Source organism: Alnus glutinosa, chromosome 6 (assembly GCF_958979055.1).
Source record: "Alnus glutinosa chromosome 6, dhAlnGlut1.1, whole genome shotgun sequence".
Taxonomy (NCBI): Eukaryota; Viridiplantae; Streptophyta; class Magnoliopsida; order Fagales; family Betulaceae; genus Alnus; species Alnus glutinosa.
In genome coordinates this window covers 3,617,460-3,631,678 of record NC_084891.1, presented here as the reverse complement: position 1 = coordinate 3,631,678, position 14,219 = coordinate 3,617,460, and the positions used below count along the sequence as shown (strand labels likewise).

The following is a 14,219-nucleotide window of genomic DNA, read 5'->3' as shown; positions in this document are numbered from 1 at the left end:
ATTATTTCATAAATAAAAAGTATATTTTTCAATCTAGTTTTGATCCTCTTCTACTTTTGGTTGTGAGTCATTGGGCTAGTGTAACTTTGTTACACTATTTAAGAATTGGTTGTTCTTAGTATTTGGAAACCGTATATCTCTACAGTGGGTCGGTGGAGACTCACCCGTCGGTCTCCTCCATAGACCATTCACACCCCCTTCTATTTATTTTTTAATATATATATTTTTAATTTTTTTATATTTTTTAAAAAATAACACGTGTCACAATATTATTACGGTCGAGATAACATGTTATTGGATTCCGTTCAATTTGTTTACAAAGAAGATTGCCAAAGAGAGAATGAAGCACTAAAACCCAATAAAATAAAGAGGTTTCCGTGCGGCCAATCCCAATCCGACCTAATTTTTGAAGTAACGATATGAATAATTGAATATATTAATTATTGGAAGACAAGGGGAGCCTATGGCAGTTGCAATGGGACCGCTTTCATTGTAGCTTTACTCTTAGTGATAAGTCTTGGAAAAAAGTCCCCCATTCTAATCCCCTCGGTTCCCTCTACACGGTCACATGCTGTCGTCCTGTTACCGGTAACATTAAAATGGGTGGACCCTATGTCGCGTGGGGATCTAATTCTCAAGCATCTTTCAACTTTTTTATTTTATATTATGTTTAAAATTATGAATATTAAGTAAATTTATTTTTTAAAATTAAGAATAACTTCACAAATAGAGTATCAAATTATACGATGTTATGAGATAAACGTATTGAACCAGTAAACATTTTAAATTAGAGTATTCACGTTTAATTCAAAACCTCTCACTTAAGAATACGCAGTTAGAATTTTCTGTTAAATCCTGTCAAAATTCTCAAAATACCTCTATATTTTTTTTTAAATAAAATAAAATAAATTTTTTTAAAGATTCAGACATAGGTATTTTTGCAAATTCCGTTAAATTCTGAACAACAAATTCTAACAAAGTATCTTTAAGTAAAACGTTTGAAAATGTAAATATATACCAGGGACAAAACTAAGGGAGGGTCGGCAGGGGACATGACCTCCCCTCAGTTCCAAACAAAAAAAATACGGTAGAAAAATAATAATAAAATTAGTTTATTGGCTTTTACTAACAATATTTTTTGACTTCTAGCCCCTGTTCATATGAGTTTTTGGTTCTGTCCTTGGTGGATACCACAGTTTAAGACGTCTGCTAGTTCAGTACCCTTATCTCAAAACAACGTATAATTCGATACCCTTTTATGAAGTTATCCTTTAAAATTATGTTTCGATGATTTAGAAAATTTTAAACAAAATTAAACTTAATTATATTTTAAAAAATAATAAATAAATAAATAAATAAATAAAAAGGTGTTAGCCAAACATTTCCTAACCATTTTGCCACCAACGTCACATTCTTTTGCATAAAAGTTGCTACCAGACAAGACATGTGAAGCCACATGCATTCCATATGGGGTGATGGTATTACAGTTTTATCCGCAAAAGCTTTGCAAAAAAAACAAAGGCAGGTGGAGAGATCCGTTTGTCTAACATCTTGGTTGAGAGTCGAAGAAAATGGGCTTAAACAGTCTATCAAGTCCGACTGAACCATAACATGACGGTCGATACTAATACATTTGTAGCTAATTCTCATAGTGCAAAATCTTTTGTCCATATGACTCTCATCCAATTTATGTATGACTCTCATTCAAATTTTTTAAAATTAATTATTGGGCCTGTTTTTTATATGTGGGTCATATAAATTAAATAATTGATTTTTAATTTTTTTTTTTAAAAAAAAAACTTGAATATGATATCTCACTTTCAAGTGAAAATGGAGACTATCATTGGAATAGGATGTAAATAATTTTTTTTTACTTATTTTGATTTTAGTTTTTTTAAGTTAATTTTTTTATTTTAGTTTTTAAGAAAATAAAAGTATTTTAGGAAGAATGATAGAAATTAGTCTTTTTGATACAAAATGGTAATTTGATCTATCAAACTGTCACCCCAGTCACTTTGTGGGGTTTTATTGAAAATGACTTTTAGTTGAGAGGGCTTTTTTTTTATATATATTTATCCTATAAATAAATTTTAAAAATTATATGCAATACAATTATTTAAAAATGTTAAAAAAAATCCTAAATAAATTTCTTTTCTATATACAATATTTCTTCTCCAACCTCAACCTCTTATTTTTCAAAAAAATTGACCTTTTGTTTTTTCTTTCTTTTATACTTTTCATCTTTATTTTTGTGATTTAACATAGTTTAACATAAATAGGGTACCGGATAAATCTTGATTTGAATTGTTGTATTTTCTTTGACTCTTGCTCTTTAGTTATCTGGGAGAGAATCCAAAATAAACAATTATAGAAGCGTTTCTTTCCATGTCATTAAGGAGTGGATTCAGATACACGGCAATTCTTAAGAATTGTTGTGCTAGTTTCTTTTACAATCTATGCTGTTAGATACATGTAACGGCAAAGAACATATCTATACTGACATGACTTATTTTTTTGGTGATCTTCTTTGAATCAAAAGATCAGCATTTGGGAGAGATTATTTCATTTCCCCTCAACGCTTCTCTCTCTCTCTACCTCTTCCCTAACACCAATTGGTCGGCCGTTCCTCTCTCCAACGACAAGTGAAACCCACGGCTCTCCCCAACTCAACTAGCCGCATCTCTCTGGTTGCCCTCTCAACTGTTGACGAAACCAAGGTTATGTTTCTTTGATTTTATCTTATTTTATTTTCTATTTTCTTACACAAGGCACATTTTTTCTTTATATTTTTGTTGGTTTGGGTTTGATTTGGTTTGTGTATATTGATACATGTATTTATCAGTTGTACAGCTGCCCTAGTAATGTTTATAATTTGAATAAGGAAAAAATAAGTTGTCCTGGACCATTTTCCACTAATAAAGTAACTCTTTGCCTTTGGGGCCTAACACTTTTGTTGTTTCTTAAATTCGTTAATCTAATTAATTATCCCCTACTTAACGTCCTTCTCATTAACCTACCTCTTGCTTCTGTTTGAGGAAAAAGCCCTCTCTTCTCTGTTGAAATGCTCATCATTAGCTAGGGAAAAAAAAAATGTTCATCATTAATTTGTCAACTTTTTTTTTTTCATGCTCCCTTTTCCTTTTTCATCAATAATTTCTCATTTTAAAAAAAAAAAATCAATAATTTCTCCTTAGAAAGACTTCTCAAAGCGGAATTTCTTAATTATGAGAAGAGCATATTGATACATGTGAACTCCCCAGTGATATATATTCACGTATATTAATACTACAAATTATATTTTTATCTCATTACTATCCTATTCCGATCAAACATTATTGTTCTAAAAATGACATTTGTCTAATATTTATTTACAACTTCATACAAATAAGATATTATGTAAGACCGACATCATGCATTAACTCTAAGAAACTCATAGGCTGTCCCATCCTTGCTCGGCTCCCTTTCCTCTAAAATCCTCCAATTTAATTGTGCCCAAAAACAAAAACCTTGTATTTCCATTTATTATTCTTTGAATATTTTCTATTATATTTTTTTTTTCAAAATGAAAATATTAATAAATAATCCAATACGTAAAACACTCAAAATTATGTTTACTTTTTTGTCGCATCAAAATTACATTTTCAAACTGAAAATAAAAAATACACAAATGGAGCAATAACACGCACAGTTAAGAGATACGTTTTGGATTGGCATATATCTAATTTTAGGGGTGCACATGTAGATGCAGATGCGGATACAATTATATATAAAATCTGTAACTGCATCTTTAGGTGAAGATGCGGGAGTAGTTATTAGCAATATCCGCATAATGCAATTATCACTTTATATACGCACATAATGTAATTATTATTCGCATCCCTGCAGTTATTAAATATAATTATTATTTGATATCTGCATATAAAATAATAAGCGTTTTTTTGTCCTTAAAGTGAAGGCTTTTTCTTCCACCTCACGGCGTTAGAGGCACAACAACCCCCTTCTATTTTTCTATGTTTCATCCCGGTCCCATCCCAAATAGCAAAGAAAAAATAATCAAAATCAACAAAAATAGTGCATAGCCCCTAAAAAGGTCCCTTGTTCCCTTTCAAATCTAGTGTATATAAACAATAGAGAAAATTCTCAAAATTTCTCGACGACCAAACAGTGGAGCAATAACAAATAGAACCTAACACAAACACCAAAACGCATCAAAAATCGTGTAGAAAGGGTGGGGATCGAGCTCGGATTTGAAGAAACTCTATATTACGGTCACATAGATCGATAGCGACAGAGAGACGAAAGGGTAAGATCTGTTATGAGATATGGCATGCGGCGCTGTGTGAGCCATGGATTTCAACGAGAACTAAGGCTATCTCCAACAGAGTAGTTATTTTAACCAAAATAGTCAAATATGACTATTTTGAACATTTTTTCCCCTCCAACAGATTAGCCACTATAACTTTTTATCTTCAACATTGAATAGTGAATAGCCAACACTGGCTATTCACTGTTCACCTGTTTATAAATTTTTTATTAATATTTTCTCTCTCTCTTCTTCTCCCTCTCTATCATTTAATAAAAGAAAATGATTAAAAAACAATATTTTAATGAAATGAAGAGTAGAATAAAGAGTATTGTTGGAGTGTTTTTAACTGTTGGAGTAGCTAAAGTAAATATTTGTAGTTTTTGAGTAGCTACTTTAACTTTAACTGCTGGAGATAGCCTAAACGTACGTGAGCAGAGCACTGAGCCGTGACCTGTCTGTGAGGCGTGCAGCAAAAGTATGATTTTATGACTTTTTAAGACGAGGGTGAAAAAAATTTAACATAACTCGAAGGGAAATGCTAAAGATGAGACTCTCATCCTCCTTTCATTACCCTCTTTTTCTTAAAAAAAATTGATTTTTATTAAAAAATTGTCTCTGATGTCACATCAGAAACAACTTTTTAATAAAAATCAATTTTTTTATTATCAAAGGGGATGAAAGGAGGATGAGAGTCTCATGTGTAGAAGGACTCTAACTTGAAATATATATATATATATATATATATATATATATATATATATATATATATATATATATAAGGAATGTGAATATGGTTATTAACTGGATTCATGTGCCTTACTACTATCAACGATTATGCTAATCGCATTTTCATCCGCATTTACGGATAGCGGATGAGGCTGTTATTATTCGTTCACATTTTTAACCCTAGGCACATCCGCAAAATGTAGATATTACTTTTAGATATTCGCATCCACGTCATTTTTGTTAAATGCATCCGTGCGGTTGTTATCCTTTATCTGCGTAGAATATCCGGCTTGTGTGCTGTACTTAAAACTACAGCACACATACAGTTAAAAAATGAAGGGTTGAGATTTAATCTAACCTCTCGCTACTATCTCCCTTCTCTCCTCTTTCATTTTTTTTTTTTTCCTTAGCTCGAATCTACTTCAACGTAACACTCCATTTTTTTACTGTAAACATCTTCTGTAAAAACCTTTAGCTACTCTCTCCTTTCTCTCGATTTCTCAGATTCACATTCACCCACTCAACTTATGATCTTCTTCCTCTTCCTCCCTTCATTCTTAGCTTACGCCCATAACCTACTCCTCTTCTCTTTTTTTCGATGAAAAAGAATTTATATAACTCAACAAAATCCAGAATACAACCAAAAGCCTTACAGGCACAAAAACATAAGGAACTCAGACAAAAGAGTCCCCAAAACAAACAAAACTAAACCAACAACAGGAAACTCAAAACAAAATAGACACATCAACATTCCATCTAAAACAGAGGCTGATATTTTCCTCATTCCTCTGAAACTTCCCCATGCTAGCAATCCGAGATCTAACCTCCCAGATAATCATCTTCAGAATTTGTTCCTCTGTACAGGGATGGCCTGAATGTTTTATCTCATTTCGGGCTCTCCAAATCCCATAGACAGAAGAACTAAGAACCAATCTGCAAACAACACCAAACATGGATTTCGTTCTCCAACTTCTACAACCTTCTGCAATCACATCCTGCCAATCAAAACAAGGATTCAAGATATTGCACCGCGTCATGCACTCCTTCCAGATTCTAGCACTGAAACTACACAAGAAAAAAAGGTGATCCCGGCTCTCAGTACAATGTCTACAAAAAACACACTGAGTGTCTCCCATAACCTACTCCTCTTCTCGTCCTCTCCATTTATGCTCTTACCTCTCTCTTTCTTTCTTATTTGTGTTTTCTTCAACATTTCTCTCCTTTTTGTGGAGATGAATTACGCATGTGAGAGAGATTCAAAACTTGAGGATTGTAGAGGGAAAGCGTTGTTTTGGGTTCGTATTTTGGCACAAATTTGGCGCAATCTAATTGATTTTTTTTTATTTTTTTTTTTTATTTTATTTATTTTATTTTTTTTAAGATTAGGCATTTGGCTATGGGCTACATGGGGTTGGAGTATCTGGACAAAATTTTGTGTGGTTTAGTTCAAAATTTGTCGAATTGACTATGTTGATCTCGGTAACCTTGTTGCACAACTCCTTCACTTCATTGGTTGTCTTATTCTTTTGGTCGGTTATTGCAGGTTTTATTGTGAAATTCTTTTACTAATATTGGGTTTTGTTTTCTTTTGAGCCGAACATAGGATTTTTCTCTTCTAGATTTTTCAGTCAGTTATATCAAATAATTTAGGAGAAAAGTTTAGAGAGAGAAACATAGTGGAAAGAAATGTCAAAGAAAACAACAGAGAATAAAGAAAGAGAGAGGGAAGAGTGGAAATTGAGAGGTAGAGAAGAAATGTGAGTTGATGGGTGTACGCTGAGAATCAATGGAGGAAGAGGAAGAAGATAATGGGAATCAGAGAAAACAAGAGAAGGGAGAGAGTAGCGAGAATTCTTTCATAATAGAAAAGGGAGTAGATTTGAGCTAAGGGAAAGAAAAAAAAAATGAAAGTGAAGAGAAGGAAGAGAGTATCTAAACAAATTTGAAAATAATTTGAGCCGACTTTTAATGTTTTGGACTTGTTTTAATTTTTTTAAGTTCTAATATTTTGAAAATATATTTATTTCACATTACTTTTATCTTTTTGCCCAAGTGTTATACAAGAAAGTAACATTGCCAACCTAACCATCTACAATACCTACTGCACAACAAGAACAACTAATAACACAAAACATAGCTATCTAAGAACACAACCATAAATACTCTAAAAGCTGTCTACACTTCTCAATTCCAATGAAAAGTTTCAAGTTTTTATTTCTTTTATTTTGTTTTTTTGAAAAAATTCCATTAGGAAATCTTTTGTGAATTTATTAATTATAATATATATAAAAATAAATATTATATAATACAGATGCGGTTAATAACTATATTCACATATCATAAAATCGTTATCCACATATATATATATATATATATATATATATATATATATATATATATATATATATATATATATATATATATATATGAGAATAATAATTTTTGTTAATCATCCGGATATACGAATAATAGATAATTACGAATAACATATATAAGCGGTTAAGATTCACCCACATTTTCACCCTTATCCAGCTCCATTTTTGCTTTGGAAAAAAGAAAATCCAACTCTATTTTCTTCTTTTAATTTCCTTCTTCACACCTCACATCATTGTGGGGTGTCTCGCATGTCATAGTGTAATGGGGACCATGATGATGATCACGCTTCCATTTCATCACATACTTTTTTAGTCGGTGATTTCATTTAATTATTTTCTGGATTTTTTCTTTTCTGTAATTATTTTCTAAATCTAGTTTCCTTTGTCTGCATAATATTTTTCTGATATTTCTATTTTAATGTTATAACGGTCAACTTGCCATTATTAAGTCCGTCTTCGTTCCTTGGAAAAAAAATTCCCGCAGAAGTTTCATCAATCAATTGGCCTCCTTTTTCCGCTGCAACAGTCAAAATTTTCACTTATTTCCAAGTCCGGAATTCAAAATCCATGACGTCACACCTGCAACAGCACAAACTGAAATCACGGAAATCAGAATAAAAAGTCATAAAAGAAAAATAAAAATAAAAAGCAAAAGCAAAGAAAGAATAATAATAAATATACCTCGCACCGAAAGCAACGCAACCTGATAACGGCGATGTCAACGGCGCACGTAACTGAGCGGACGGTGGTAAACGGAGACGACGAACGGAACGGTCAACGATACAGGGATGTCGACGGCGAGAATAACGGGGATCCCAACGCTGCAAATACAAAATGGACGGGAAACGATTACACGTCTCATCCAACAACGCCACAAACCAAACCAGACCAGTCTTTGCTGCCAGTTTTAATCAGATGATTAAATCCCAAATTAATCTCAAATTTGGTAGTGATTATGATTTTTTTAATTTTACTAATTTTTGCTAGTGAAATACGATCGGTCCAAAATTTCTCCTTCCATAGTAGCGGAAATGACATGTACAAAGGAATTTTTTTTCTCTTCAGTGCCGTTCCAAAAAGAATATACGGTTTCGAGGTAACTCCTTAGTACCAAACTTGCCCGAGTCGGACTCTCCCGAGTTGACTCGGTTGCTGCGCCGCGCTGCTGTGATCAAACTCATTGCTGAAGACTCCTTAAGCAAACTGCTGGATCGGATTCTGACTACCTCGCCGGAATCTGAGACCAGAAATTCAGAAAACAAGAACCAACCTGTGCGCACCGGAAAATGGAAAATCAGCGATCCTCGGCCTTGGACATGATGGAGAGCCGGCTCGGAGTGGGCTGGAAATCGGTTCTTCTCCGGAGGTTGTGCGACGAGGGCCGGATCAGGGCGGTCAACGCTCGCTTGACCCACTCTCCCTCCACGCCGCCGATCCGAACCAGCGAGTTCTTCATCGCAGATCTGCGCATGTTCAGCCGGTTCGTAGGATATGACCCCGCATGGTGGCTTCCGTGGCTATGGTGAGACGAGTTCTTGTGGAGGCTGCAGCGGAAGGACCCCGGGTGCGACGTCGGCGAGCATGTACACGTCTTCTTGGGGATGGAGATCGGGCTGCGGTGGTTCTGTATGACCTGGCTACGGTTGGGGGAGATGGACCGGTGGTCGATGGCGAATCGGACGGAGGTGGAGAGCGGCACGGCGGTGTAGAGGTTGACACGCGTTGGAGAGGCCGATCGCTGGTGGTGATGGTGGCTCATGTGGTGATGACTGTGAAGTTCGTGGTGGAAGAAAGAGGAGGATGGGGAAGTGAAACTGGAGCTAGTGGAGGAAGCGAAGGCTGATGAGGACGATGAGAAGGACGAGTTTGATGCGGTGGCTGAGCAGTATCTACCGGACGGTGAGAGCGAGCGCAGCACCGGTCCGCTAGATCTGGTTCTAGAAGATGAGGTTGCCATTGCACAGAGAGAGAGAGAGAGAGAGAGAGAGAGAGAGAGAGAGAGAGAGAGAGGGGTTTTTTTTTTTTGATTTCTTGAAAGAGGGCCCTAGGCCGGTTGGTTTGGCAAACCTAACGAGTCTCAAAGGCTGGATTTATAGATCAGGAAAATGGGGTGTATGGTAAATAGCGGGAAGTTTAGTGGGTGGTTTGGGGTTTTCGCTGTTGGGTTGGTTAAAGCTAACCATGGTTTATCTGACCAGAGGTTGGGTGGGCAATATATGGTTGGGATTCTCATCTAACGGCTGTAATGATGTGGACAGCGCAAACCGACGAAAGTTGGAGGCCGTTTGTCTAACAACTTTTATGGGATGCGGCCAAAGGCTGCCACGTATAAGATTTTAGCAAACAGTTGAAGTTGGAAGTACGAGAATACCGCTTTCGTATCCGTAATTACCTTATGCCATTGCCTCATAACCGCCTAAGGGTCCGTTTGGGTTTGCGATTTCAAAAAGTGCGTTTTAAAATAACGATTTTAAAATGTGCGATTTGAAAAAAGTGATTTTTAAAAACGCAGTTAAGCGTTTGCCAAAATCACAGTTTAGCCTTTAAAATCGCGAATTTACCTTTTAAAATTCTGCGTTTTCAAAAAAGCACCATCTTATCTGCGATTTGAAAAAGCAGATTTTCTGCGTTTTCAAATCGCAATTTTTAAAAACGCAATTCCCAAACGATCTATGTTTTGCGATTTGGTTTAAAATCGCACTTATTGTCTACGAAATCGCAATCCCAAACGCACCCTAAGTTTCGTTTTATTTTTGACAAAGTAACATGATGTTTATAATTTTTTTTTTTTTTTATTCCCCTCTTAATTTTTCTTGTTTTTAAGTATTGTGATAGTCTTGTCACTTTTTTTTTTTAAAAAAAAGAAAGTTATAATATTTTTATTACTCAATTAAAGAAATAGAGCAGGTTGCTCTAACAAAATAATATCACAAATATTATACAGCAGCCTTAGCTAATTAATGCGCTGTATTATTAGCGATCATACTAATATGGTGAATCTGCCCATTAAAAAATGAGTCTAAAACAGTTTGAGTGTTTTCCATTACTTAACAATTACGATCTTTAAAATCACGATTTTAACTCATTGGATCGTATCACCTTTTAAAATGATATTACGTAATCCTAATTCTTTCCAGAAAAAAGTCGAGTGAAATTTTATGAATTATTTTTTAACAATCTTTTAAGATAAATTTATTGTAAAATTTTTTTAAAACTAAAATTATTATTTTAATTTAAATTAAGTTTACCATAAAAGAATTATAAATTTTTTAAAGAGACCCATTTCCTTGAAATTTTGAAAGTATGGCCTGACCACAAAATGTCATTTTTTCAAAGAAAGTACCTATGAAATAGTGGCCCTCTTTGACAACCCCTCCCCTCCTCTTACCATTCCTTTCACTTTTCTTAAAAAAAAAATATCAATATATTCTTACTTTTTTTTTTAACTTTTATCGACTGGACCACAAAATGTCATTTTTTCAAAGAAAGTTTCTATGGAATACTATGTATTGATTCTTTTGTAGATTTGAAGCCACGTGGAAAGGAAAAATGATTGCCAAAACACTTGTCGGCCAAGCAAAGCGAATCTTCCTCAACTTCAATCCAACGAGGGTGAAAAAGTTATGGTAAGAATGTCGACATTGACTTGCACTTGCACATCATCTTTTCAATGGGTCCTATATTTTTTTTACAAATTCACGTAAATTGTTAAAAATAAAAAAATAAAAAAAATTATGAGAACTGATTTTTTTTTTTTTTTTTTTTTATGATTTTTTAATTATTAAAAAAATATTTTAATGTAATATAAACATGAGAGTAATTTTAAATGGTTTAAATGTGAATATTTTGTGGTTAGAAATGTTTGTTAATACTTTTTTCTCCATCGAAAAGCATTGTCAAGCAAAGCCTATATAAGAATTTAATGATTGACGTGATAAGTATAACATATAATGCATCATCTTCTTTGGATAGACGTATGTGAGAGGAGGCTTTTCTGATTGGGCAGAAGAGTCCCGATGAGTAGGAGGCAAAAGCCTTGTTTGGGCAAAAAAACTCCATTCACAATCCCTTATTATTATAAAGAATTTATAGTAAAAATTATGGAGAACTATACTTATAACTTCTGAACTTTCACTCCTTTTGAAACAAGGTATCAAAATTTTAAAATGTCTCAATTTAGAATATTCATTTTTCAGAAAGTTTCAGTCTTAGTCTTCCCTTAGAATTTTCTGTTAACTCTTATCAAAATTTTCAAAATACTTATGTGTTTATTTTTTTTTTCAAAGATTCAAGCATGAGTATTTTTACAAATTCTTAAATTCTAACAAACACCTAAATTCTAACAATTTTTTTCCTTTAAAAAAATGGGTATTTTGAAAATTTTGATAGAATTTAACAAAAAATCCAAATTGAAGATTGAGATTGAAACTTTTTGAAAAATTGATACTTTAAATTGAGACGTTTTAAAATTTAAATACATTCTTTTAAAATGGGGAAAGTTGATTAATTATAAGTGAATTTCTCTCTTAAAAATTACATATAGTACCGTTATCAAGAATAAAGTAGATCAATAATACCCAAAAAAAAAAAAAAAAAAAAAAAAAAGATTTAATGTTTGAAACCCAAGTAGCCATTCACGCGTACGATGTTTGGTTTTATATTATACTTCTCGAATAACGTTGGCATCACGGTTGTATTATAGGGCCCTTGGAGTGGCTGTTTTCTTAGACCAATTCAAATTCAAATGAGCACTCGAATTAAGCAGTGGACTAAAGATTCATGACCTTTCTAGATCACTGATTTGATTGCTTTGCTGTGCTCCATGTTCAGGAAGAATAGTCTTGGTCAATTTCTCTACACAACTGATGGCCCTCATAAAGGGTACTACGACTTTAGCGTTTCTAAACCCTAAACTCTAAACCCTGCATTAACAAGTCGTTTTATATCGGCTGAGAAATAGCAAGGGGTATCCTACGGAATGAATTCTTATGAAATATATAAATCATATTTTTCCAGAACTAGTGAGAAGTGATTGACAAAGACAGGTACAAAACAGAGTAGTGAGTTGTTAATTTTAAAATTAGTAAAAAATGACGATGTGATATAAAGTAAAAAGAATTTGTATAAAAAAGTGAAAAAATTTTGTATTGTAATGATTTTTTTTATTTGAATAGTAATAAAAAATTATTGATGTGATATAAAAAGTAAAAAAGTAATAATGTTTTGATGTTGATCGGTATTAAAAAAATATGAAAAAGTGAAAAATAAAAAATAAAAAATAAATCATAAACAGTAGAACGCACTACTGTGTATTGTCCCGTTCTTGCCAAACAACCCCAATAAGAAAGAGTAAAATAAGCAATCACAATCAATGATCAATTTTTTTTTTCCCAAGCCCACTTCATGGACTAAGTTCGAAAAAAATAAAAAATAATAAAAAAGAAAGAAAGAAAGAAAGAAAGAAAGAAAGAAGAAGAAGTCATAAACCTTACCACTTCCAACATCAAATTGGCCGGGTCGGACACAAACTAGACTCCACATAGCCTAATTAACACGAATGCGTTTTTTTTTTCTTCAAATAATTTCGTCCTTGCTTGTTTGTTAATGCTTTTTAGAGTATGATTTTTATTTTTTGTTTGAAAAAGTGTTTTGACGTAAAATAATCGTCAAAGTAATTTTGAATTTTTCGTATTTTAGATTGTTTGTTAATTCTTTTATTAAAAAGGGGGAAAAAAAATGCTAGAATTTCTACTCGGCACACATGGGATTTGCTCAAATTTGGATCCCAACTAAAAGATGTGAGTTTGAATAAATTAGGATTAAGATCCTTTTCATTTAACTTTGAAATGCATATGAATTTTTGAACAGATGTCAAACTTTATTAAAAAATCATCAAATCAAAATAGGGGCAAATTGCTCTTTAGCTACAATACCACATATATAATTTTTAAATTTTTTCAACCCAAACTTTATTTATGATACAAAAAATAGCCTCTCTGACTATAACATGAGCAGCCAAATTCGTACTCTCCATAACATGTGCAATGCTCCAATTTTGAAAATCATTATGACTGACTATTGTTATTATTCTAGGTCATTAGTTAGGTGTGAGAAGTTATCTCTCACGGTCTGGATAGTTCGATGTGAGAGATTATCTTTTACGGCCAGTTTAAATAAATTTTTAGGATATTTAGCTACCCTTGTCTTAAATTTAGTTTGCCCAGAGCAGATCTGCTCTTTAACTTTTTTTGTACATGGATTAACGGAAATGAAAGTCGTGTTCGTATATATGATTATGTAACCTCATAACATACGACTATGATTTTACAAAACTTTATGCTTTGTGATGTAAGAGCATTTTGCTCATAATTTTTTATTAATAAAATACTTAAAAAAAAACATATTCATTATTAAAGTTCGTGCTTATCAAAAACTCGTTTTTAAGTACTATGTATAATAGGTACCCACTACTGCTATTGAAATTAATTAATGCCATTTAATATTGGATGGTTTCTTAAGCAATGATGATATCATGATCATATTTTTGTAGGATTCTTATTTTTTCAGTTTTCTTAATTCATCATACCTCATTAATTATATGTTGAGATAGTGAAATTTGAAACATTTAGTAAAAAATAATTATTAAAATTTTAAGAAAAGTACTCATAATTGCCACTAGCATTGATTTTTTTACTTTCTTTTGGAAGGACGGCATCTTTGGGCCGTTGATACACCAAGTGAGATATGAGCAATTCTCCTCAAGGGATGAGATTTTAGTTTTAGCGTTTCTCTGCTTAATTAGATCATAGTTT

The 14,219-nt window shown here is 33.0% G+C and overlaps 1 protein-coding gene across 1 annotated transcript; it reads right to left on the bottom strand.

Annotated features, from left to right (window-relative positions):
• Positions 1–8,406: 8,406 nt before the first annotated feature.
• On the bottom strand, positions 8,407–9,427 carry LOC133870890 (uncharacterized serine-rich protein C215.13). Its single transcript, XM_062308156.1, has one exon. The coding sequence runs from the start codon at positions 9,362–9,364 to the stop codon at positions 8,702–8,704; it is 663 nt and encodes a 220-aa protein (XP_062164140.1). The 5' UTR covers positions 9,365–9,427; the 3' UTR covers positions 8,407–8,701.
• Between the last annotated feature and the right edge of the window lie 4,792 nt (positions 9,428–14,219).